Source organism: Ranitomeya imitator, chromosome 8 (genome assembly GCF_032444005.1).
Source record: "Ranitomeya imitator isolate aRanImi1 chromosome 8, aRanImi1.pri, whole genome shotgun sequence".
NCBI lineage: Eukaryota > Metazoa > Chordata > Amphibia > Anura > Dendrobatidae > Ranitomeya > Ranitomeya imitator.
This window is the reverse complement of record NC_091289.1, coordinates 179,061,095-179,085,180: the sequence shown is the minus strand read 5'-3', so window position 1 is coordinate 179,085,180 and position 24,086 is coordinate 179,061,095. Positions and strand designations below refer to the sequence as shown.

General features: G+C 50.1%; 1 protein-coding gene across 1 annotated transcript in view; it reads left to right on the top strand.

The window, feature by feature from the left end:
• Positions 1-4,715: 4,715 nt before the first annotated feature.
• Positions 4,716-24,086, top strand: part of PTCH2 (patched 2) — a 35,432-nt gene continuing 16,061 nt past the window's right edge. The window contains exons 1-5 of the mRNA XM_069737995.1: positions 4,716-5,256; positions 6,730-6,922; positions 19,696-19,885; positions 20,271-20,340; positions 20,467-20,558. Of these exons, the coding sequence (XP_069594096.1) occupies positions 5,110-5,256; positions 6,730-6,922; positions 19,696-19,885; positions 20,271-20,340; positions 20,467-20,558 (692 nt within the window). The 5' untranslated portion in view covers positions 4,716-5,109. The remainder of the gene's footprint in view (positions 5,257-6,729; positions 6,923-19,695; positions 19,886-20,270; positions 20,341-20,466; positions 20,559-24,086) is intronic.

Here is a 24,086-nt window from a genome sequence, read left to right as displayed (position 1 = left end):
GGGAGGAGGATGAGCGCGGTACAGGGAGGAGGATGAGCGCGGTACAGGGAGGAGGATGTGTGCGGTACAGGGAGGAGGATGAGCGCCGTACAGGGAGGAGGATGAGCGCGGTACAGGGAGGAGGATGTGTGCGGTACAGTGAGGAGGATGAGCGTGGTACAGGGGTGAGGATGAGTGCGGTACAGGGGGTGAGGATGAGCATGGTACATGGGGAGGATGAGCGCGGTACAGGGAGGAGGATGTGCGCGGTACAGGGGGGAGGATGAGCGTGGTACAGGGAGTAGGATGAGTGCGGTACAGGGGGTGAGGATGAGCATGGTACAGGGGGAGGATGAGCGCGGTACAGGGAGGAGGATGTGCGCGGTACAGGGAGGAGGATGTGCGCGGTACAGGGGGGAGGATGTGCGCGGTACAGGGGGGAGGATGAGCGCGGTACAGGGAGGAGGATGAGCGCGGTACAGGGAGGAGGATGTGTGCGGTACAGTGAGGAGGATGAGCGTGGTACAGGGAGTAGGGTGAGTGCGGTACAGGGGGTGAGGATGAGCATGGTACAGGGGGAGGATGAGCGCGGTACAGGGGGGAGGATGAGCGCGGTACAGGGAGGAGGATGAGCGCGGTACAGGGAGGAGGATGAGCGCGGTACAGGGAGGAGGATGAGCGCGGTACAGGGAGGAGGATGAGCGCGGTACAGGGAGGAGGATGAGCGCGGTACAGGGAGGAGGATGAGCGCGGTACAGGGGGGAGGATGAGCGCGGTACAGGGAGTAGGATGAGTGCGGTACAGGGGGTGAGGATGAGCATGGTACAGGGGGAGGATGAGCGCGGTACAGGGAGGAGGATGTGGGCGGTACAGGGAGGAGGATGTGCGCGGTACAGGGAGGAGGATGAGCGCGGTACAGGGAGGAGGATGAGCGCGGTACAGGGAGGAGGATGAGCGCGGTACAGGGAGGAGGATGAGCGCGGTACAGGGAGGAGGATGAGCGCGGTACAGGGAGGAGGATGAGCGCGGTACAGGGAGGAGGATGAGCGCGGTACAGGGAGGAGGATGAGCGCGGTACAGGGAGGAGGATGAGCGCGGGACAGGGAGGAGGATGTGTGCGGTACAGGGAGGAGGATGAGCGCCGTACAGGGAGGAGGATGAGCGCGGTACAGGGAGGAGGATGTGTGCGGTACAGGGAGGAGGATGTGTGCGGTACAGGGAGGAGGATGTGTGCGGTACAGGGAGGAGGATGTGTGCGGTACAGGGAGGAGGATGTGTGCGGTACAGGGAGGAGGATGTGTGCGGTACAGGGAGGAGGATGTGTGCGGTACAGGGAGGAGGATGTGCGCGGTACAGGGAGGAGGATGAGCGCGGTACAGGGAGGAGGATGTGTGCGGTACAGGGAGGAGGATGAGCGCCGTACAGGGAGGAGGATGAGCGCGGTACAGGGAGGAGGATGTGTGCGGTACAGTGAGGAGGATGAGCGCGGTACAGGGGGTGAGGATGAGCATGGTACAGGGGGGAGGATGAGCGCGGTACAGGGAGGAGGATGAGCACGGTACAGGGGGGAGGATGAGCGCGGTACAGGGAGGAGGATGAGCGCGGGACAGGAGGAGGATGAGCGCGGTACAGGGAGGAGGATGAGCGTGGTATGGGGGGGGGTGAGTGCGGTATAAAGGGGAGGATGAGTGCGGTATAAGGGGGAGGATGAGCGCGGTACAGGTGTGAGGCCGCCCTGTGCATTGTATACACCCGGCTGTCTGTGTTTATACTGCATCTATCAGTTACTGAATGTATCCAAGAGCGCGGATTGGCTGTAGAGGGTCACATAATGGGCTGGAAACGCTAAACCTGCGCTCAGTGGAATGGTAGACTTTATCATTTCCTGCACTGTATAGGATTAGATACAGCAGCTCAGCAAACAGTTTCACACATAGGATTACATACATTAGAACAGCATAGAGTGTCACACATGATAGGATTAGATGCAGTAGATCAACACCTCATATCACACTTCATAAGATTAGATACAGCAGCTCAGCAGAGAGCATTGAACAGGATAGGATTGAATACAGCCAATATCACCCATGATGGAATTAGATACAGCACATAAGCAGACAGTATCACATAGGATATGATTGGATACAGCACTCAGCCTGACAGTATCTCACATGATAGAATTGGATACACAGCTCAGCAGTCAGTATTACACAGTATAGGATTAGATACACCGCTCAGCATACAGTATCACACAGTATAGTATTAGATACACAGCTCAGCAGACAGCATCACACGATATAGGATTAGATACACAGCTCAGCAGACAGTATCACACAGTATAGGATTAGATACACAGCTCAGCATACAGTATCACACAGTATAGTATTAGATACACAGCTCAGCAGACAGTATCACACGATATAGGATTAGATACACAGCTCAGCAGACAGTATCACACAGTATAGGATTAGATACACAGCTCAGCATGCAGTATCACACAGTATAGTATTAGATACACAGCTCAGCAGACAGCATCACACGATATAGGATTAGATACACAGCTCAGCAGACAGTATCACACAGTATAGGATTAGATACACAGCTCAGCATACAGTATCACACAGTATAGGATTAGATACATGGATCAGCAGACAGTATCACACAGGATAGGATTAGATACACAGCTCAGCAGACAGTATCACACAGTATAGGATTAGATACATGGATCAGCATACAGTATCACACAGGATAGGATTAGATACAGTAGCTCATGGTACTAGGAAACCCTTCAGGTTTTGTGACAAATCTGCGAGTGCACAGGCCCTTAGGCTTGGTAGTGATGGGGAATCTTTTCTTCTTTTTTTTTCTTTGTGCATATAATTTCCAAATATTGGTCCTCTATCTTGTGTGCCGGAATCTTTAGCATTTTTCTGTTCATGTAGTTCGTAAACCACCAATATTAGTAATGATGTAATCTGTATAATGACCATGTGCCAGACTGTTGATGCTGGGCGTAGTAGTTCTGCCTTGTCCTGTATATTACACTGATACATTTTGTCTTATATTTCATTGCAGGACCCCCAGCAGCAGCCTGGAAATAGCCCCCTGCAGAGGGAGCGCCTGCTCTCCACTGACCTGACACTCCCTCTGCTGGCCACTGCTGGTACTGCGCCTGTCACTGATCACAACCTATCATATAATCTGAATTTATGGGAGAAATAGGTGAGAATATTTTCCTGCAGGTGTTAACACAAAAATCTGCTTAAATCTCATTTTCTTTTTTTTTCTTTTTTTTACTGGCAAAAATGTAAACATACGTATAGATCTATGGCTTCATACGTAGAGCATGCAAATATGCAGTGCTTACATTTGGAGTCAGAATTGATCCAAATTAGGAAAAAAAAAATCCAGATAGTTATTTTTACCAGTAATATTTTGATATAATGTTGTAAATTCACCTTATTCCATCAGTAACCACTATTGTCATGACACAGAATAATTTCCATATCTGCGCACACAATGGGATGGAAGTACATTTGGAGACACCGGAGGATGAAGCAATTCTTCTGGGTTTTTATTTAATTGCTGCAAGATGGCCGTACAAGCGTTTGTGGAATTTTTTTATTTTTTTTTTTGACACAATGTTTGTGCAGTGATGTGATGCGTGTGAAATGGATCATTTAGCGGCTGGGAGGGAGAAAGAGGCCCCGGCTTTTATAGAAATACACACATCCCCTTACATAAATAATCCATTTCAACTCTCTGCAATCTCGTTCTATAAACATCTGTCTGAAAAAATCAACTGAAACAGGGGAAGGCTGCGCCCGGGACGGCCCGCATTTCTCCTGGAAAAAAGAATGTGTACGTATATATATATATATATAACATATGTATATCTATCTGTGTCTTCTTTTGTCCTGTTTTTAAATTAGGAATGTACTGTTATAATACTGTGTGTGTGTATATATATATATATATATATATATATATATATTTGTAACAGTACATTCTAAATTCCAAACTTAAGAAAAAACACAACATAATGTGCAAAATTAAAGAAAAGAAATATACAGATGGCGCAATAATAATAATATGGACGTGCACCAACAATGGTGATTAATTCCTAAAATTCCCAACTTAAAGAGACATGAGTCCCTAATACCGTTAACTCTTAAAGGTGATAAAATATATATATAATTTTTTTTTTAAAATTAATGATTAAATATCCCGCTGCAGTATTTGGGGGCGCCCTGTCCCCCCCCCCCCCCTTGCCGGTAGTCTGGGTGTTCCCTATGGCAGAGCAGGCGATGTGTGTTTTTGTCTCTGCCCCACAATGGCTGGGTTGCAGCTGTCTCTGTGCAGTCTGTCTGTTTGCACCACTAAATAAGAGATGAGGGGCGATGTGGGAAGGGTGGGTTTTCGGGGCTGTTTGGACAGAGCAGGGTGGTAAGAAATTTGTAGCATTTGGAGGTCTGCGGAGCAGAATTCCTGTAAAAGTTGTGCGGCTTCTATGTTGAAGCCCCCCTCCCTTCCCCTCCTGTCCCCTCATTGATTTGAGAGGGTGCAGCCTGGGTGGTCTCCTCGCTCCCTCCTCACTTTGGGGAGCTGTTGCTTAGCAGCTAATAATAGGAGTTGTTTAGAGAGTAATTTGCCTCTACCCTGGCCAATGAGAACCTCCACACATTTCCATGAGCCTCTCCCCCCCTCTCCTTCCCTTCCGCTCTCTCTTTACAGGCACAGTAGAGAGTAGCCTTAAGCACAGATGCTGAGAGGCCGGACACCGGATCACACAGGGCAGAGCTGTGCCATCATCTTCCTCACTTCCAGGGATTTCTCACATTGCAATCTCCGGGACCAGACCCCTTCGTGCCAGACCCCTTTTGTGCATTTGACGTTGACTCTTTGATCGGATCAGAGCTGGGAAGCATGAAGGAGAAGACCTCAGGACCTAAAGAGTTGCCCACCTAGATGGAAGCCTCTGCACCTCATCCGGCAGCCCCCTCGTATTCCCCGTCCTCCTGACGGAGGCTGCCCACTTGTGCATGGATTATTTTCTGTTGATTCTTTTTAGCCGGTGATTTTCGTCATATCTACCCTCCATCCGCAGTCGCTGCTCGCTATAGGATACCAATGGCCTCTGTTCCCCCCACCGCGGGGGAAAGAGGCTTTACAGATTTACCCCCGGGCTACAAAACTTCCTACCCTTCTCCGGGATCCGATCTGCTGCGGAGACCCAGCTACTGTCACGCCGCCTTTGCACTTAAGCAAATATCTAAGGTGAGTTGTCAGAGCGGCTCTTGTGTCATCATCTGTCACCAGGGTAGTGGCCCTCACCCCTCGGGGCCATCGCTGGGGACGTCGGGCCCCCAGATGTCATTAGCTTGAGGGTAACCTGCAGAGCTTGCACTCCGCTCCCGTTAGGTCACTTTCCTCCTTCTACCTTTACACACCGGTCCTGGAGTCATTCATTACTTGTCTTGGCTCTTTTGCTCACTGTTCACTTTTTGGAATAGATTTTATGTTTTCTTTTAAGTTCTGGGTGGGACGTGGGGGTCTCCACATTCCTGCACATGTCCTAATGGAAATGTCATTGTGATTTTATCCATGCCGGGTGGGAGCGGGCACCATCGCATCTTACATCAATGCTGGTTATTATAGTCCAGCCACTAAAGGGTTCACATTTCCAGTAAAATGCCTGAAACACATGGACCCTCAGGGAAGGGAATGCAAAGTCAAAATATTCCAAATTCTCCCCATGTGAGCGGAGTAGATGAGGGAAGACGACCCGCGGAGCTGACAGTCGGCCGGTGCGGAGGCATCGCTGCCCGGCGTGTAGGTGACGGGTGCAGGAACTGGTGCAGCTGCTCCTTCAGACATTTGTGTTGGTGCCAATAAGTTTATTGTAAGTGGCGCCATTGAAAGGGTTACTGTCACGTTGTGGGGTCTCTATCTTTTTTTGGACCGGCTCCTTTTCCTTCTCAGTCTTGACATTTGTCGGAGGGAGGAAACGTTGCGGCCATTGCGTAAGCAGGACCACCTGTGTCGCCAGAAACCTCCTATTTCCCTGCCGCAGGATGCCAGCTTGCCCTGCGCGGACCCCTCTGTGGTTGGTTTTAGTTTTCCAGCCACAGGGGACTGGCTTTGGGACAAGGCCACAAAAAATGCATGGGCGGGGAGGGTCAGGGTTCTCATTCGCTTCCATCCTATCATTTACTTATTTTTTTTAGATATTTCTGTCCATTTCTCCAACTTCCTTTCTCCGTAGATGCCCTCTTCCTGGTTGGTAGTCACCTGTCAGATGTTGGGAGCGCGGGGGCCATGCCGGGCCAGGTGGGCCTTTTAATAAGTCGTCTGGGTTTTCACATCATCAGAAGAGTCTTTTATGACCTTGAGAGCTCATGAGTAACATCTATAAAGAGTCGTCCCATAAAACTCACAACAACCTGCTAGGAATTAGAGGTCATTGCATGACACATGGTCTGCGCCGCTCCCGTGCTGCAACATCTGCTCTTAATCTTTCCTCTGGCACAACACCCAGCGCCAGGCATCATGGCATCGGGTCCGAACCTCACTTGTTGCGTTGAGGGGTTGGTTGTCCTTAGGCTCAGGGTCTAGGAATAAGAGGGGCAATCATGAACTTCGCTCCGCCTATGATGCTGAGAGTTGTAGTCTCCTGTTAGTTATGGGAGCCCTGGTAGGAGTCCCGCTATTTCAGCCATCACATTGTGACCCCTTTTCTTCTCTTTTTAGGGTAAAGCAGTCGGTCAGAAGGCTCCGCTCTGGCTCCGCGCTCAGTTCCAGTCCCTGCTCTTCTCTTTGGGATGCTCCATTCAGCGACATTGTGGGAAGGTGCTGTTCATCGGTCTTCTGGTGTTCGGAGCGTTGGCCGTGGGACTACGGGTGGCCTCCATTGAGACCGACATCGAACGTCTATGGGTGGAAGGTGAGTTAGGCGGCCATTGATGTATTTTGTGCGCTGTAGCGTCGTTACTATTGAACTACAAGTCCCACAATGTTTTTCATCAGCTTCTTTTTCTTAGAAAACTTCCCAGCAGCCTATAGGGCTAGTATTATAAATCTTGGTTGTCACCCAGCTTCCTTAGACCCCTGAATGGTTCATACCTGCTAAAGTATCACTGCAGGTGTGGGTTGTAGGAAAGCTGGATGACAACACTGCAGGAGCTGTCATATCGGCCACATTGGTTGTTACCCAGCTTCCTAAGACCCCTGAATGGTACATACTTGCTAAAGTATCACTGGTATTCTAGGCTGTTGGAAAGCTGGATGACAACTCTGCAGTAGCTGTCATAGCGGCCACATTGGTAGTTGCCCAACTTCCTAAGACCCCTGAATGTTACATACCTCCTAAAATATCACTGCTGTTGTGGGTTGTAGGAAAGCTGGATGACAACACTGCAGAAACGGTTATGGTGACCACATTGGTTGTCGCCTAACTTCCTAAGACACCTTAATGGTAGATGCCAGCTAAAGTATCACTGGTATTCTGTGTTGTAGGGAAGCTGGATGATAAGCGTGCAGGAGCTGTCATAGTGGCCGCGTAGGAAGCTGGGTGACAACCAATGTGGCCACATAACAGTTCCTGCAGGGTTGTTATCCATCTTTCCTACAACCCAGTATGGCATTTTCTTCTGCAGTGATTCTTTAGCAGGTATGTACCATTCAGAGGTTTTAGGAAGCTGGGTGACAACCAAAGTGGCTGCTATGACAGCTCCTGCAGGGTTGTTATCCATCTTTCCTACAACCCAGAATGGCATTTACTTCTGTAGTGATTCTTTAACAGGTATGTACCATTCAGAGGTTTTAGGAAGCTGGGTGACAACCCAAAACCTCTGAATGGTACATACCTGCTAAAGAATCACTGCAGAAGGAAATGCCATTCCGGGTTGTAGGAAAGCTGGAAGATAACCCTGCCGGAGTTGTCATAGCGGCCACATTGGTTGTCACCCAGCTTTCTCAGGATTAGGCATGTCTCTTATTATACTCGTCTTTCCTTCTGATCTGGCCGCATCATGTATGAAGTGCAGTCTGTGATTTGCCGCTGCGTTCCTTGGCGGTAGTTCCTTGTGGTTTCTGCGCCCTGATACTCCTAAGTCGCCAGCACAGGAGCCCCAGTGTTCCCGGCAGCACAGAGCGCAGTGTTTAATATTCACAGCTCTCACATCGGCCGGAGGAGAAGCTTCGGTAAACAGGACGCTGCACTGGACGTATCCCAGCTCTGACAGCCTCTCCTACGGCTACTGCAGAACCTCTTAGTGTCGGCCTTTCCTCTAGACTGCAGGATGTAGATTAATGTGACATTGCTTACATTCCGTGAATATTTTCTGGCTCAGTAATTTCTACCATGATGGGTGGAGTAGTCCTTACTTGCCTATTTCTCTCTTGGTTGTGCCTTTTGATCTTCCTTATTGAATTGTGGTTTATGATGAGCGGGGGTCTCCAGGAGGTTACCGTATACATCCCTCCCATGACCCTGGGGTTGGCTTGGTTTATGGCACCGTTCTCAGTTTTTTAGGGGTTGCAGGGGGTACGGGAGAGGGAGACATACTGTGTGATTATTTTTTTCTTTATTTTTTCATAAGCAGGAAGGCTGCAGAAGGAGGCAACGTACCATAGACAGACAGAGAAAACAAACTGAGCATTAGGGCTCTGGCTTCCTATAGGCTCCTTTCTGTAAGCAGGAAGAGCAGGGAGGAGGGGAGCTGCGGGGAATGCCTGGGTGGTCACCATAGGTAGTGGGTGGTCTAGGACCTAATAGGGGGACCACAAAAGGCTTGTTGCTGGAGCTGAGTAGATGGTGAGCAGCTGTGTCTTGTAAGGAGAGGGGGGAGGGGAGGCCTGTTAAACATATACCGCGCTCTATACGGTAAAAATAACCCGCACGATGGACGCTTTATAGGTCCACGGACGCAAGTATCCGCGCATCTGTCCCTGCAAACATGGAAGTGCATGTGTGACGTGTGCAGCAGATCACCTCTAATGTATGTGTGCGCACACACACACATATATAAAACGTGTGTATATATATATATATATATATATATATATATATATATATATATATATATATATAATATATACTTTTATTCATTTTGTTATTCACTGCATCATTAATAATAATTTTTTAAAACATCCAGTGCATTTTTGCAATTAGTCGCACTTTTTTTATTTACAGATTGAATATTTGTTTTCCATGTTTTTCCATTGTAATATTAATGCTTTTTTATCCGCTACGACCTCAAAGCTGACCTGAGACAATGCGGCCGATCCTATACCCCCATCTAATATTTATTATATAGCGCAGACTAGAAAGTCGTAAAATGCGTAAAAATTTATCGCAGATGCTTTACCCTTAAAGGGCTCGTCCGGTAAGATAACTTTTTGATCAGCGGGTGTTTGACTGCTGGGATCTGTAGTGATTTGCAGAATTTGGGAAGTTTTATCCCTGTTATAAGATGGCGCGGCGGGTCCCACGACCGAACGCCGCTCCATTCATTCTCTATGGGGCTGAGCGCAGCACTCGGCGGCTCCATAGGGAATGAATGAAGTGGCGGTACAGCATGCGCACTGCTGCCCCGTTCTGCGCGGATCCCATTGGTCGGACCCCCACCGATCAGTTCCCTTTTGTCCTGTAGATAGGTGATAACTTGCTTTCACCAGAGAATCTCTAAGGACTCCTATAAATCAGACCGAGAGCGCACTGTAATGCGCGGACCGGCCGGCGGCTCTCTGCATAGAAATACATGAAGCTGTCACGCTCGGATGGGGAGAGCCGCTGGCCAGTCCGTGCACTTCATTCTGATTTATATGGCCGTCTGACTGCGCCCTAACTTTTCTGTTGGTTACTTTGCCAGAATTTTTTTCGCTCACATTTTGGTACAAGTGCCATTTTCATCCACACCCTTCCCCTCTAAGCCACCAAAATGAGCGGCAAAAACCTATAGGGGCCAAGTCATCAGACAGTTTGCGCCAGAAATTTGTAGTAAAGCTTCAAGTGTTGTACGTTTTTTGCGTAACTCGTAGTCGGACTAAAACCTTATTCCTTTATGGCGGTTTTACAGAGGTGGGTGGAGCTTATTCCGCTAGGGGGTGTGGCCGACCACTGCCTGACACAAATTTACCCCAGGAACGTCCTGTAAATGTAGACAGAACTGTCCGTGAGCGTGTGACGCTGCGCCGTGTGGAGCGGGAGACACTTTGCTGGCGTAAGTGTGGTCAGCGCCGTCGTTTTACTATAATTTCTGCCTTTGGTGGCGGTGACGCTGGTATGGTAGCAGAACATCTGATATTGTGACAGGATGATGGCGGCGCGGGGGAAATACTGAATTCTGAGCCAGATATTTAGATTGTGATCTTTTATCTCGTCACGTTCACATAAGCCTGGGCGCAGCGAGTCCGGGCGTCCACATCCGTGATGGCTCACATAAATTATGGGGGATCTGGGAGCCATAAGCCTCAATTTCCAGTGAATTAGTTACTGAAATAAAGAACAGATTGTAGATTCGGCCCCTACAAAGTGTAAACATGTGTCTGAGGCGACAGCGCCGAAACGTGTGAGGTGACAGTAACCGATGTCATCCGCCAGCGAGCATGAACCTCCGTGAGGTAAACGCACGGATTGTCACTGCATTGTATCACATTGTCAGCACTAATAAAGTTTAGTTGAATTTAAATGGGAGCAAAATTAAGAAAAGAGTGCTGGTGTTGCCCATAGCAACCAATCAAATCACTGCTTTCTTTCTTCAACTGGAGGGGCTGACCATGGCGACCAATGAGATTTAATTTTTTATAGAGGATGAAAGAAGTTATCTCATTGGATGTTATGGGAGAAAATGAAATCTGCGTTGTGATTGGATGTTATGACAGTGATTCAGGTAGTTGTTATGGAAAACATGAAAGCAGTGACATAATTGGCTGCTATCTCAGTACATGAAAGCAGCAATGTGATTGGTTGTTATAGAAAGCAATGCTGCAATTCATAAGGTATTGCAGTACGTGAGAGGAATGTGATTGGCTGATATAGCATGACAGCAGTGATGTGATTGGTTGTTACCGAACATGAAAGCAGTGATGTGATTGGTTGTTATGGAGAATCTGAAAGCAGTGTTGTGATTGGTTCTTATGGAGAACCTGAAAGCAGTGATTTGATTGGTTATCATATAATTAAATGAAAGCAATTTTCTGATTGGTTGTTTTGGCTAGACGCCTCCCCTTTGCCTGTGTATGAGGTGTAGGTGCCGCTCAGTTACTACTTCTCTCACAGTTTCATTCATGCTTCAGTCATTTTTTGTACACTTGAAATGTGTTTTGTTTTTTTTAGACTCTGATATCTGCCAAACAGCAGGGAGGACGGCTTGTTAGACCCAGGAGCGGTGTAGGCCGCAGCCTGTCTGGCAGTGACCTGTAATTATGGTGTAGTAAATGTTTGATCTGTTCTGTGGTTGATTCAGGAGACAGAAATATACCGGGACTGAGAAGCCAGGACATGTATGTGTTATATACTCCAGATATTAGAGGAGGTGCAGATCCATTCATAGCACCCGATCCATTGCCACGTCAGTGATCTGTGGCTGCAAGACGGGAGCCCCGGGATCACCCTCTCACCTGATGGCGACAGGCTATTCTTTTGATTAACCAGCCTGGTGTGACGCCATCATTACAGTGTGACGCCATCATTACAGTGTGACGCCATCATTGCAGTGTGACGCCATGGTTACGGTGTGACGCCATCATTGCAGTGTGACGCCATGGTTACGGTGTGACGCCATCATTGCGGTGTGACGCCATGGTTACGGTGTGACGCCATCATTGTGGTGTGACGCCATCATTGTGGTGTGACGCCATCATTGCAGTGTGACGCCATGGTTACGGTGTGACGCCATCATTGCGGTGTGACGCCATGGTTACAGTGTGACGCCATCATTGCGGTGTGACGCCATGGTTACGGTGTGACGCCATCATTGCAGTGTGACGCCATGGTTACGGTGTGACGCCATCATTGCAGTGTGACGCCATCATTGCAGTGTGACGCCATGGTTACGATGTGACGCCATCATTGCAGTGTGACGCCATGGTTACGGTGTGACGCCATCGTTGCAGTGTGGCGCCATGGTTACGGTGTGATGCCATCATTGCAGTGTGATGCCATGGTTACGGTGTGACGCCATCATTGCAGTGTGACCCCATCATTGCGGTGTGACGCCATGGTTACGGTTTGACGACATCGTTACGGTGTGACGCCATCATTGCAGTGTGATGCCATGGTTACGGTGTGACGCCATCATTGCAGTGTGACCCCATCATTGCGGTGTGACGCCATGGTTACGGTTTGACGACATCGTTACCGTGTGACGCCATCATTGCAGTGTGACGCCATGGATACGGTGTGACGCCATCATTGCAGTGTGATGCCATCGCTGCGGTGTGACGCCATTGTTGCGTTGTGACGGCATAGTTGCGGTGTGACGCCATCATTGCAGTGTGACGCCATGGTAATGGTGTGACGCCATCCCGTCTGGCAGCCATAGATCACCGCTGTGGCTGCTAGAGACAAATAACGCTGGCAAGCCGTTCTACATCATCCTGCTTAGCCGCACCGTATGCACATCGTCCTTACTGACACCCACCGATGTAAAACGCCATCCGAGCGCCATTTTTACTCCGTAATATCACCCTCAGCCTCTATAAACAAATCAGTCCTTTTATTATAAGTCTTATAATGAATCTCGGGGGGTTACTTTCTCCATCTCCCAAACTTTATGCTTCACTTTACAGAAGTTTCAGCAGAAACCTGGGACAAATGAATGAGGGGTCTCGTGGAGGGGGTCATTACCGCCCTTCTCCTTTTCCCCTCTCTCCCTCTTATTCCTTGTGTCTTATTTGCAGTATAGAACAATCTATAGGAGGGAGGACAAAAGGCCCAGTCTTGACGGGTAAAGACCTTTTGAGGCTTTGGGAAGACGGTGCATCTGGTCTCGGTATTTATGGGTTGCAGCGCTTGGCTCCATCTTAAGTGCTATAGCAGCATTTATATGGGGTGTGGGAAAAAGGAAAAAAAAAAAAAAAAAGCGTTTGAGCCTGTGGTTAAGATGTTGGTCTGAAATTCTTTGTTGCCAACACGCCCTGCAGTCCTGAAACTTTTCTCAACTTCTTCCATTTTCTTGATTTTGCTTTTTTTTTTTTTCTTTCTGAAAATATCGTCTTCGGTATTAAAATATAAGGGCGTTCTTATGTCAATAGTCTCGGTAACGGTAAGCAAAAAATATTCACACGGGTACTTTTTGTTTTTTTTACAGAAGCAGCGCTACTCTTGTTAACGGTTGTGTCTGATATTGCAACCGCTCCTCATTCACTTAAATGCTGCAATACCAGATATCGCCTGTGGACAAGAGTGGCGCTGTCATGTTTCTTTTTTGTTTATTTTTTTGAGTCTTAGACCCCAAAATAACCCCATGGAGCCCGACTCTCTCATCATGCCATTCATTGAAGGAGTTTGGGAAAAAAACGTCCAAAACCGTCTCCTCCTCGTTACTATTAAACTAAAAACTTTTTTTGGGGGTAAACAGGATTATGTAAATGAGAGAAAGGCGATTGGTCGTCGGCTCCATAATGGAGGCGGCAGAGTTTTTAGGGCTCATTGTGTCGTCTGGAGCAGGTAGAATACCCTCGGTGAGACGTATCCTCTTAAGCAACATGGTGCCTTTCACACACTCCTTAATCCATATAATCCACCCAAAAACACTTAAACTTTGCTTGTCCCTGCAACACTTATGCAGATATCCTTGTGGGGGTGCTGCTGGCGGTGGCGTCAGGGGGATAAAGGGAGCCCCCAGGGAAGGCAACCCAAAAGGAGGAGGTCCAGGAAAGTCTGTGTCAGTCATCATTTCACTGTAGCAAAATTGGAACAAAATTTTAAGCAAATTCCTCCATAATATCCATTCCTAATGGGGTCCACGTTCTCACCTTTTGCCTCCTCATTCCCACAAGAATCCTTATATTTCCTTCTGATAACGTTTAAATCCAGATAATCCGAAAAGTCCGATTTTGGGGATACATTGTTATTTTTTTTATTTTTTCACGACTTTTCCTAGTCTAATAATCCGGAATATTTGACGATCTGATCCACTTGAGGTCAGATTAAAGGGTGGCTGCTGTATTAATTCCGCTACAATCACACGTGGGGCGCACGGAACCGCGCGGTCGTTACTGAGGACGCCGAGATTTTCGTAGGAGTGGGGAAAAAAACCTCCCCCAAACTTGAGGACATTTTGCATGTGAAGGGTCTGCGTGTAATTGGTTGGGATCACGGTGGCTTACTCATTCCCAGTCGTGCTCGCTCCCGCGCTGGGACGCTGCCATTACTTTTTTATTTTACTTGCGCGGCCCGTGCCAAGGCGGTGTGTGCGCTGGCAGCGTCTCTGAGCGCCGTGGAAAGACTGTGTGTGTGGTTGTTCAGCGCTTGTTATCACATCTGTGGCTGAACGGAGAGTTAACCATAGGGTGGGAATATTTCCTGTTTAAACACGACTGGGTGCAGGAGAGGATGGAAAAAAAAAGAAGCTTTAACCCCTTCCCGGCCCCCAGACGTAACGCCCAGGAATGCCGCTGTTTGTTTTACCAGTCGACCCGCCATTGACAGATTTAACGCAGCCGCAAGTTCCAGACTAAGCATAAAAATATCGGGATTATTCAGTCTTTTTTTTTGTAAATTTTGTCGGCTCGGGACGGAGAGGAGGTAATGGTGCAGAAAATTCACAGCGTTTTAACACCCCCAAAACTCAGAAACATCCCCCTTAGAAATATCGTGAAGTGGCAGAATGTGCGCCCCTAAAGACGCTCACCTGCCCGTTTTAAGACGCGCTGCATGAGTTGACGCGCGGCCAGGACACACGTGCGGCTCCGGTTCCCATGTCAGGAAATTTTGGCCGTTCCAGAGCCACAGTCAACCAGGGGGAAGCAAACGGGCCGTTCTGGGCAAAAGTCTCGCTGCAGAACTTGTAAAGGTCCCATTCATCACTGCCTCCATAAAAATCTAGCCCTGAAATATTTAGTGGCCCTGGGAGCCTCCTGTCAGGCCTGAGCCTGAGCGCTGGAATAACACCGGAGGATTCTGGAGAGTACGAGAACATTAGGCTGATAAGGGCAACAGCATTTTATAGGGTATTTTGTAGGGTTTATTGGATGTGGTCCCGTGTCATGGTCTCGGCTGTAGGATATCGCAGATCATACAGAGCATTAGCCACCCTTCTAATCTGGTGGAGTGAGATCTTCCCATTTGGGACCTCTCTTTAATGAGTAAAGCCCCCCATACACACTGGCCGAACCAACCAATTTTGGCGTAATTGACCGACTATCTGATGTTTACGCGGGCCTCTGCCAGAGGAGTCTGGCAGTGGCCTTTTCCTTTGTCCCCCATATCTCAGCCAGGCTGAGTCTCATATATATGGGGGGAGTCGGATGTGACGACAGTTGTCTCCCACATATTGGGGGGAGTTGGATGTGAAGACAGTTGTCTCCCACATATGGGGGGAGTCGGATGTGACGACAGTTGTGTCTCCCACATATGGGGGGGAGTCGGATGTGACGACAGTTGTCTCCCACATATTGGGGGGAGTCGGATGTGACGACAGTTGTGTCTCCCACATATGGGGGAGTCGGATGTGATGACAGTTGTGTCTCCCACATATGGGGGAGTCGGATGTGACGACAGTTGTCTCCCACATATGGGGGAGTCGGATGTGACGACAGTTGTGTCTCCCACATATGGGGGAGTCGGATGTGATGACAGTTGTGTCCCCCATATATGAGGGGAGTCGGATGTGACGACAGTTGTCCCCCATATATGAGGGGAGTCGGATGTGACGACAGTTGTGTACCCCATATATGAGGGGAGTTGGATGTGATGACAGTTATGTCTCCCACATATGGGGGGCGGCGGATGTGACGACAGTTGTGTCTCCCACATATGGGGGGAGTCGGATATGACGACAGTTGTGTCTCCCACATATGGGGGGGGAGTCGGATGTGACGACAGTTGTGTCTCCCACATATGGGGGGCGGCGGATGTGACGACAGTTGTGTCTCCCACATATGGGGGGAGTCGGATATGACGACAGTTGTGTCTCCCACATATGGGGGGGAGTCGGATGTGACGACAGTTGTCTCCCACATATTGGGGGGAGTTGGATGTGATGACAGTTGTGTCTCCCACATATGGGGGGCGGCGGATGTGACGACAGTTGTGTCTCCCACATATGGGGGGAGTCGGATATGACGACAGTTGTGTCTCCCACATATGGGGGGGAGTCGGATGTGACGACAGTTGTCTCCCACATATTGGGGGGAGTTGGATGTGATGACAGTTGTGTCTCCCACATATGGGGGAGTCGGATATGACGACAGTTGTGTCTCCCACATATGGGGGAGTCGGATGTGATGACAGTTGTGTACCCCATATATGAGGGGAGTTGGATATGACGACAGTTGTGTCTCCCACACATGGGGGGAGTCGGATGTGACGACAGTTGTGTACCCCATATATGAGGGGAGTTGGATATGACGACAGTTGTCTCCCACATATTGGGGGGAGTCGGATGTGACGACAGTTGTGTCTCCCACATATGGGGGAGTCGGATGTGATGACAGTTGTGTACCCTATATATGGGGGGAGTCGGATGTGACGACAGTTGTGTCCCCCATATATGAGGGGAGTTGGATGTGACGACAGTTGTCTCCCACATATGGGGGAGTCGGATGTGACGACAGTTGTGTCTCCCACATATGGGGGAGTCGGATGTGATGACAGTTGTGTCCCCCATATATGAGGGGAGTCGGATGTGACGACAGTTGTCCCCCATATATGAGGGGAGTCGGATGTGACGACAGTTGTGTACCCCATATATGAGGGGAGTTGGATGTGATGACAGTTATGTCTCCCACTTATGGGGGAGTCGGATGTGACGACAGTTGTGTCCCCCATATATGGGGGAGTCGGATGTGATGACAGTTGTCTCCCATATATGAGGGGAGTTGGATATGACAACCGTTGTCTCCCATATATGGGGGGAGTCGGATATGACGACAGTTGTGTCTCCCACATATGGGGGAGTCGGATGTGATGACAGTTGTGTCCCCCATATATGGGGGTTGTCGGATGTGACGACAGTTGTCTCCCACATATGGGGGAGTCGGATGTGACGACAGTTGTCTCCCACATATGGGGGGTGTCGGATGTGACGACAGTTGTGTCTCCCACATATGGGGGGTGTCGGATGTGACGACAGTTGTCTCCCACATATGGGGGAGTCGGATGTGACGACAGTTGTCTCCCACATATGGGGGGTGTCGGATGTGACGACAGTTGTCTCCCACATATGGGGAGAGTCGGATGTGACAAAAGTTATGTCTCCCACATATTGGTGGGAGTTGGATGTGACGACAGTTGTGTCTCCCACATATGGGGGAGTCGGATGTGACGACAGTTGTGTCTCCCATATATGGGGGGAGTCGGATATGACGACAGTTGTCTCCCACATATGGGGGAGTCGGATGTGATGACAGTTGTGTCCCCCATATATGGGGGTTGTCGGATGTGACGACAGTTGTGTCTCCCACATATGGGGGAGTCGGATGTGACGACAGTTGTGTCTCCCATATATGGGGGGAGTCGGATATGACGACAGTTGTCTCCCACATATGGGGAGAGTCGGATGTGACGACAGTTGTGTCCCACATATGGGGGGTGTCGGATGTGACGACAGTTGTGTCTCCCATATATGGGGGAGTCGGATATGACGACAGTTGTCTCCCACATATGGGGAGAGTCGGATGTGACGACAGTTGTGTCCCACATATGGGGGGTGTCGGATGTGACGACAGTTGTGTCTCCCACATATGGGGGAGTCGGATGTGACGACAGTTGTGTCTCCCATATATGGGGGAGTCGGATATGACGACAGTTGTCTCCCACATATGGGGAGAGTCGGATGTGACGACAGTTGTGTCTCCCACATATGGGGGGTGTCGGATGTGACGACAGTTGTGTCTCCCACATATGGGGGGTGTCGGATGTGACGACAGTTGTGTCCCACATATTGGGGGGTGTCGGATGTGACGACAGTTGTGTCCCACATATGGGGGGTGTCGGATGTGACGACAGTTGTGTCTCCCACATATGGGGGGTGTCGGATGTGACGACAGTTGTGTCTCCCACATATGGGGGGTGTCGGATGTGACGACAGTTGTGTCTCCCACATATGGGGGGGTGTCGGATGTGACGACAGTTGTGTCTCCCACATATGGGGGAGTCGGATGTGACGACAGTTGTGTCTCCCATATATGGGGGGAGTCGGATATGACGACAGTTGTGTCTCCCACTTATGGGGGGAGTCGGATGTGATGACAGTTTTGTCCCCCATTTATGGCCAGCTTTAGAGCCAAAGGGCATCTGATTGCACCCAAGTCCCCCATGATCATCTAATATTTTGGGGGTTGTTTCAGCAGGACGAGGGGTTGTAGTGAAATGCACCTATCCTAAGGGCCCCTGATATTAGCACTGGTGACCCCAAATCTGAAAAGCAAGAAAAACGGAAGTGACCTCGCCAGCCGGCAGACACTGAGTGGCACTCATCCCCTGGACTGTTATTCCTAGAGATCCATGTCTGCTCGGTTTTCTCGGGTCCCGACCTCTCGTTTTCCTCAGATTTTGGCAATTAAGGCTCTTTCCATTTTTCTTGCTTGCCGTCCAGTAGGGAACATTTTTTTTTTTTGTTCCCCTTGCGTGGGAGTTTGTGTGTCTGCAGCAAGCGAGTGAGCAAGCGAGCAATGTGTCTGCATCACATGGTGAACAGATGAGAGATGAACCTCCACTATGGGTGGTCCAGATGGATGAAGGAAGACAGGACAGGAGGCAACATAAAACATGGGCCCCCTGTAATTACAACGCTTCCTTCTAATAAACTGTATTTATGGTCGACGTCCGCCTGCCCGATTCTGCTGCTCCTGCAGAAAGTTAGCGCCACCGCAGGCCAATTGTTGATTTCGGGTTAGCGGGGTCCCACGATTTAGGGTAGGTAGAGCATTTTTACGGGACCTTTGTATGCACCTTTTATTTGGCTACCTTTATAGGGACAGGGCCACCTCTCCTCCTCCGTGCCCCCCACTTGCCCCCCATACACACTTCTCCCGTCCTTTGCAGTAACCTCTCCGTTTGAAGTTTGCGTCCTCGGGTCCCATCGCCGTCTCTTTTCATGTCTGTTCCCTGGGTTAATTAGGGAGTTGAAATTCCTCAGCCTCTGCTCAATGGGCTTTGAAGCCCAGATGGACCAGCGCTCCTTCAAATTAACACTAATGACAAGAAACTTTCTTTCTTGCTCACAAAGTTCGCAAGCGGCGCGGTGAATACCCCGGCCATACAGTTCCCACAGACCGAGAGCTCGTTATGACATGGGCACATTAACCCATTCTGCTCCACCAGATAATACGCGATCTATATATTATTATTCTCTATATATATATATATATATATATATATATATATATATATATAATGTGACCTCCGATAAGCCACACGAGGGCATTAACGCTCGGAATTTCCTGTCTTGTATAATGGACTTTTGCATTATGTCATACATCAGCCAGGAATGCAGGACCCTGGTGCAAAATTACTGAACACTCCTTCTTGCTCTCCTCCTCCTCCAGCGGGAAGTCGGGTGAGCCAGGAGCTCAGCTACACGAAAGAGAAGATGGGCGAGGAGTCCGTCTACACCTCGCAAATGCTCATCCAGACCCCGAAGACGGAAGGCGAAAATATCCTGACCCAAGAGGCTCTCCTGCTGCACCTGAGTGCCGCGCTGGCTGCTAGCAAAGTGCAGGTCTCAATGTACGGAAAGTAAGTGCCCCGCGGCTGCAGACCGCCATGACGGGAAGCTGGGATTGTGATATTGTCCCTGTGTCTCTGGACTGGGGCTGTAATGCTGCAGAACCTCTTAAAAGGGAGAGCTGTCACTCAAATTTCATGCAATGCATTAAGTATGGGAAGTGGCCAGGGACCACACGGCGACTTTGGTCACGTGACCCGCGATCGCCATGTGTGGCTTCTACATCTCATGTGAATAGGGTCGTTCAGGGGGGGGGCACGGCTGCAAAAAGGAAGTCGCAAAAATCGGACCCAGTTGGTTGTCGCAGAAAGAACCAGTTCCCTTGTGATGTAGCGATCTTTGCCGTCTCAATATTATGTCACCACATCGTTACTAATCATTTCTTTCTCTTACCAGGTCGTGGGATCTGAATAAGATTTGCTACAAGTCAGGCGTCCCGATAATCGAGAATGGGATGATTGAGCGGGTGAGTGCATCGTGCGGAGAGCTGCTATGGCGGTCCTCCTTATGACGCAGAATTAATAAATTGGGGGCCACAAAGTGGGATTTAATTTTTTTTTTAACAGCTGGCGGGATTTTTCCTGTTTTGTAGATGATCGAGAAGCTTTTCCCATGTGTCATCATCACTCCGTTGGATTGTTTTTGGGAAGGGTCTCAGCTGCAGGGAGGCTCCGCGTATTTACCGTAAGTAAAGCAGCCGTCCGTGCCCCCTTTAGCCGTCCGCTCCCCCTTTAGCCGTCCGCTCCCCCTTTAGCCGTCTGCTCCCCCTTTAGCCGTCTGCTCCCCCTTTAGCCGTCCGCGCCCCCTTTAGCCGTCCGCGCCCCCGTTAGCCGTCCGCGCCCCCTTTAGCCGTCCGCGCCCCCTTTAGCCTTCCGCGCCCCCTTTAGCCGTCCGCGCCCCCTTTAGCCGTCCGCGCCCCCTTTAGCCGTCCGCTCCCCCTTTAGCCGTCCGCGCCCCCTTTAGCCTTCCGCGCCCCCTTTAGCCATCCGCTCCCTCTTTAGCCATCCGCGCCCCCTTTAGCCGTCCGCTCCCCCTTTAGCCGTCCGCTCCCCCTTTAGCCATCCGCTCCCCCTTTAGCCATCCGCGCCCCCTTTAGCCGTCCGCTCCCCCTTTAGCCATCCGCTCCCCCTTTAGCCATCCGCTCCCCCTTTAGCCATCCGCTCCCTCTTTAGCCATCCGCGCCCCCTTTAGCCATCCGCTCCCTCTTTAGCCATCCGCGCCCCCTTTAGCCGTCCGCTCCCCCTTTAGCCATCCACGCCACGGGAAGTTGTCCGCGCTCCCGTCAGCGGTCCGCGCCCCCTGTTCCGTTTTTTGCGTGTCGTTGGCTGTCGATTTAATAATTTAATGGTGGTCATCTGAGCCGCATCTTAAACAAACATGACAGATGGATAATGGAGCATGTCGGCTTTCTGTCACTATCATGGAGGCGCAGGAAAGTGTCGTCCCTCCGGAATCCGGCCCCAGATTTACACATTGTGGCAACCTTGACTGAGCCGGTGTCGCCCCCGCAGGACTTCACATGTCTCCCAGGCTCACCCTCCCTCAATTTCACTCTGGCAATTATGTGTCTATTAAGGCTGGGGGGCTGAGAGGCTTCTGGTGGGTTATGGGGGGGGACAGAAGATGGAAGCCAGGACAATAGTGACTATTCTTTGTGTTTACAAGTGTGTTTATCTATATGGGGCCCAAGCTGAGCGCAGGCTTTGTCAGCAAATGGTAACAGAACGTATTCTCATGCTAATGATGCTGTAAATGGCTTCAGTCGCTAAACAAATTGAAATGCTGCCATTATTCAGGCCCCTGGTGGAATAAAGAACTGTAAAAGAGAGGGGAGAACTCAGTGAGGGAGAGAAGGAGAGAGACATGGAGAGCGAGAGAAGGAGAGAGTGACAGAAGGAAAGAGACATGGAGAGAGACATGGAGAGAGCGAGAAGGAGAGAGACATGGAGAGAGAGGAGAGAAGGAGAGAGACATGGAGAAAGCGAGAAGGAGAGAGCGAGAGAAGTAGAGAGACCTGGTGCGAGCGAGAAGGAGAAAGACATGGAGAGCAAGAGAAGGAGAGTGAGACATGGAGAGAGCAAGAAGGAGAGAGAGAAAAGGAGAGCAGGAGAAGGAGAGAGACATGGAGAGCAAGAGAAGGAGAGAGCGAGAGAAGGAGAGTGAGACATGGAGAGAGCGAGAGAATGACAGAGACCTGGAGAGAGAGCGAGAGAAGGAGAGACCTGGAGAGAGCGGGACATGGAGAGGGGGCGAGAGGAGAGAGAGACATGGACAGAGAGAAGGAGAGAGCGAGACATGGAGAGAGAGAGGAGAGCAATGGAAGGAGAGCGTGAGAGAAGGAGAGTGAGACATGTAGAGCGCAAGAGAACGAGAGAGCGAGAAGTAGAGAGCGTCATGGAAAGAGAGCGAGAGAAGGAGAGATGGAGAGGGTGCGAGAGAAGGAGAGAGCGAGACATGGAGAGACAGCAAGAGGAGAGCGAGACATCGAGAGGACGCAACACAACGAGAGAGCGACATCGAGAGAGAGTGAGACAAGGTGAGCGTGAGCAACAGGGAGAGAGCAAGAGGAGAAAGATAAGGAGAGAGCAAGACACAGAGAGAGCGAGAGAAGGAAAGCAAGACAGACAGAGTGACAATGACCAGAAGAGAGCGAGACAGAGAGAGAGCGAGAGAAGGAAAGCAAAGCATGGGGAGGATAGTTACAAGGAGACAACATGAGACATGGAAAGAGGGAGGAGGAGAGAGAACAAGACATGGAAAGAGGGAGTGAAACATGAAGAGGAGACAGAGAGTAAAGCATGGGGAAAAGGAAGGAAAAAAGAAGTGAAACATGGATAAGAGAAGTCAGCGAAATGTATGAGGAGTGAATAGGAGACAGCGAAACAGGGATAGTCTGCAGGCCGCTGACCCGTATACTCTGCGCTGCTCTGTGCAATAGTCTGCAGGCCGCTGGCCCATATACTCTGTGCGATAGTCTGCAGGCCGCTGGCCCATATACTCTGTGCGATAGTCTGCAGGCCGCTGGCCCATATACTCTGTGTGATAGTCTGCAGGCCACTGGCCCATATACTCTGTGTGATAGTCTGCAGGCCGCTGGCCCATTTACTCTGTGCGATAGTCTGCAGGCCGCTGGCCCATATACTCTGTGCGATAGTCTGCAGGCCGCTGGCCCATATACTCTGTGTGATAGTCTGCAGGCCGCTGGCCCATATACTCTGTGCGATAGTCTGCAGTCCGCTGGCCCATATACTCTGTGTGATAGTCTGCAGGCCGCTGACCCATATACTCTGCGCTGCTCTGTGCGATAGTCTGCAGACCGCTGGCCTATGTACTCTGCGTCGGTCTGTGCGATAGTCTGCAGGCCGCTGACCAGTATACTCTTCGCTGCTCTGTGCCATAGTTTGCAGGCCGCTGGCCCATATACTCTGTGCGATAGTCTGCAGAACCTGTATGCACTGTGCGATAGTCTGCAGGTCGCTGACCCGTATATTCTGCGCTGCTCTGTGCGATAGTCTGCAGTCCACTGGCCAATATACTCTATGCGATAGTCTGCAGGCTGCTGACCCATATACTCTGCACCGCTCTGTGCAATAGTCTGCAGGCTGCTGGCCCATATTCTCTGTGCGATAGTCTGCAGGCCCATATACTCTGTGCGATGGTCTGCAGGTCCATATACTCTGTGCGATAGTCTGCAGGCCCATATACTCTGTGCGATAGTCTGCAGGCCCATATACTCTGTGCGATAGTCTGCAGGCCCATATACTCTGTGCGATAGTCTGCAGGCCCATATACTCTGCGATAGTCGACAGGCCAATATACTCTGTGCGATGGTCTGCAGGCCCATATACTCTGTGCGATGCTCTGCAGGCCCATATACTCTGTGCGATGCTCTGCAGGCCCATATACTCTGTGCGATGCTCTGCAGGCCCGTATACTCTGTGCGATGCTCTGCAGGCCCGTATACTCTGCAGGCCCATATACTCTGTGCGATGCTCTGCAGGCCCGTATACTCTGTGCGATGCTCTGCAGGCCCGTATACTCTGTGCGATGCTCTGCAGGCCCGTACACTCTGTGCGATGCTCTGCAGGCCCGTATACTCTGTGCGATGCTCTGCAGGCCCGTATACTCTGTGCGATGCTCTGCAGGCCCGTATACTCTGTGCGATGCTCTGCAGGCCCGTATACTCTGTGCGATGCTCTGCAGGCCCGTATA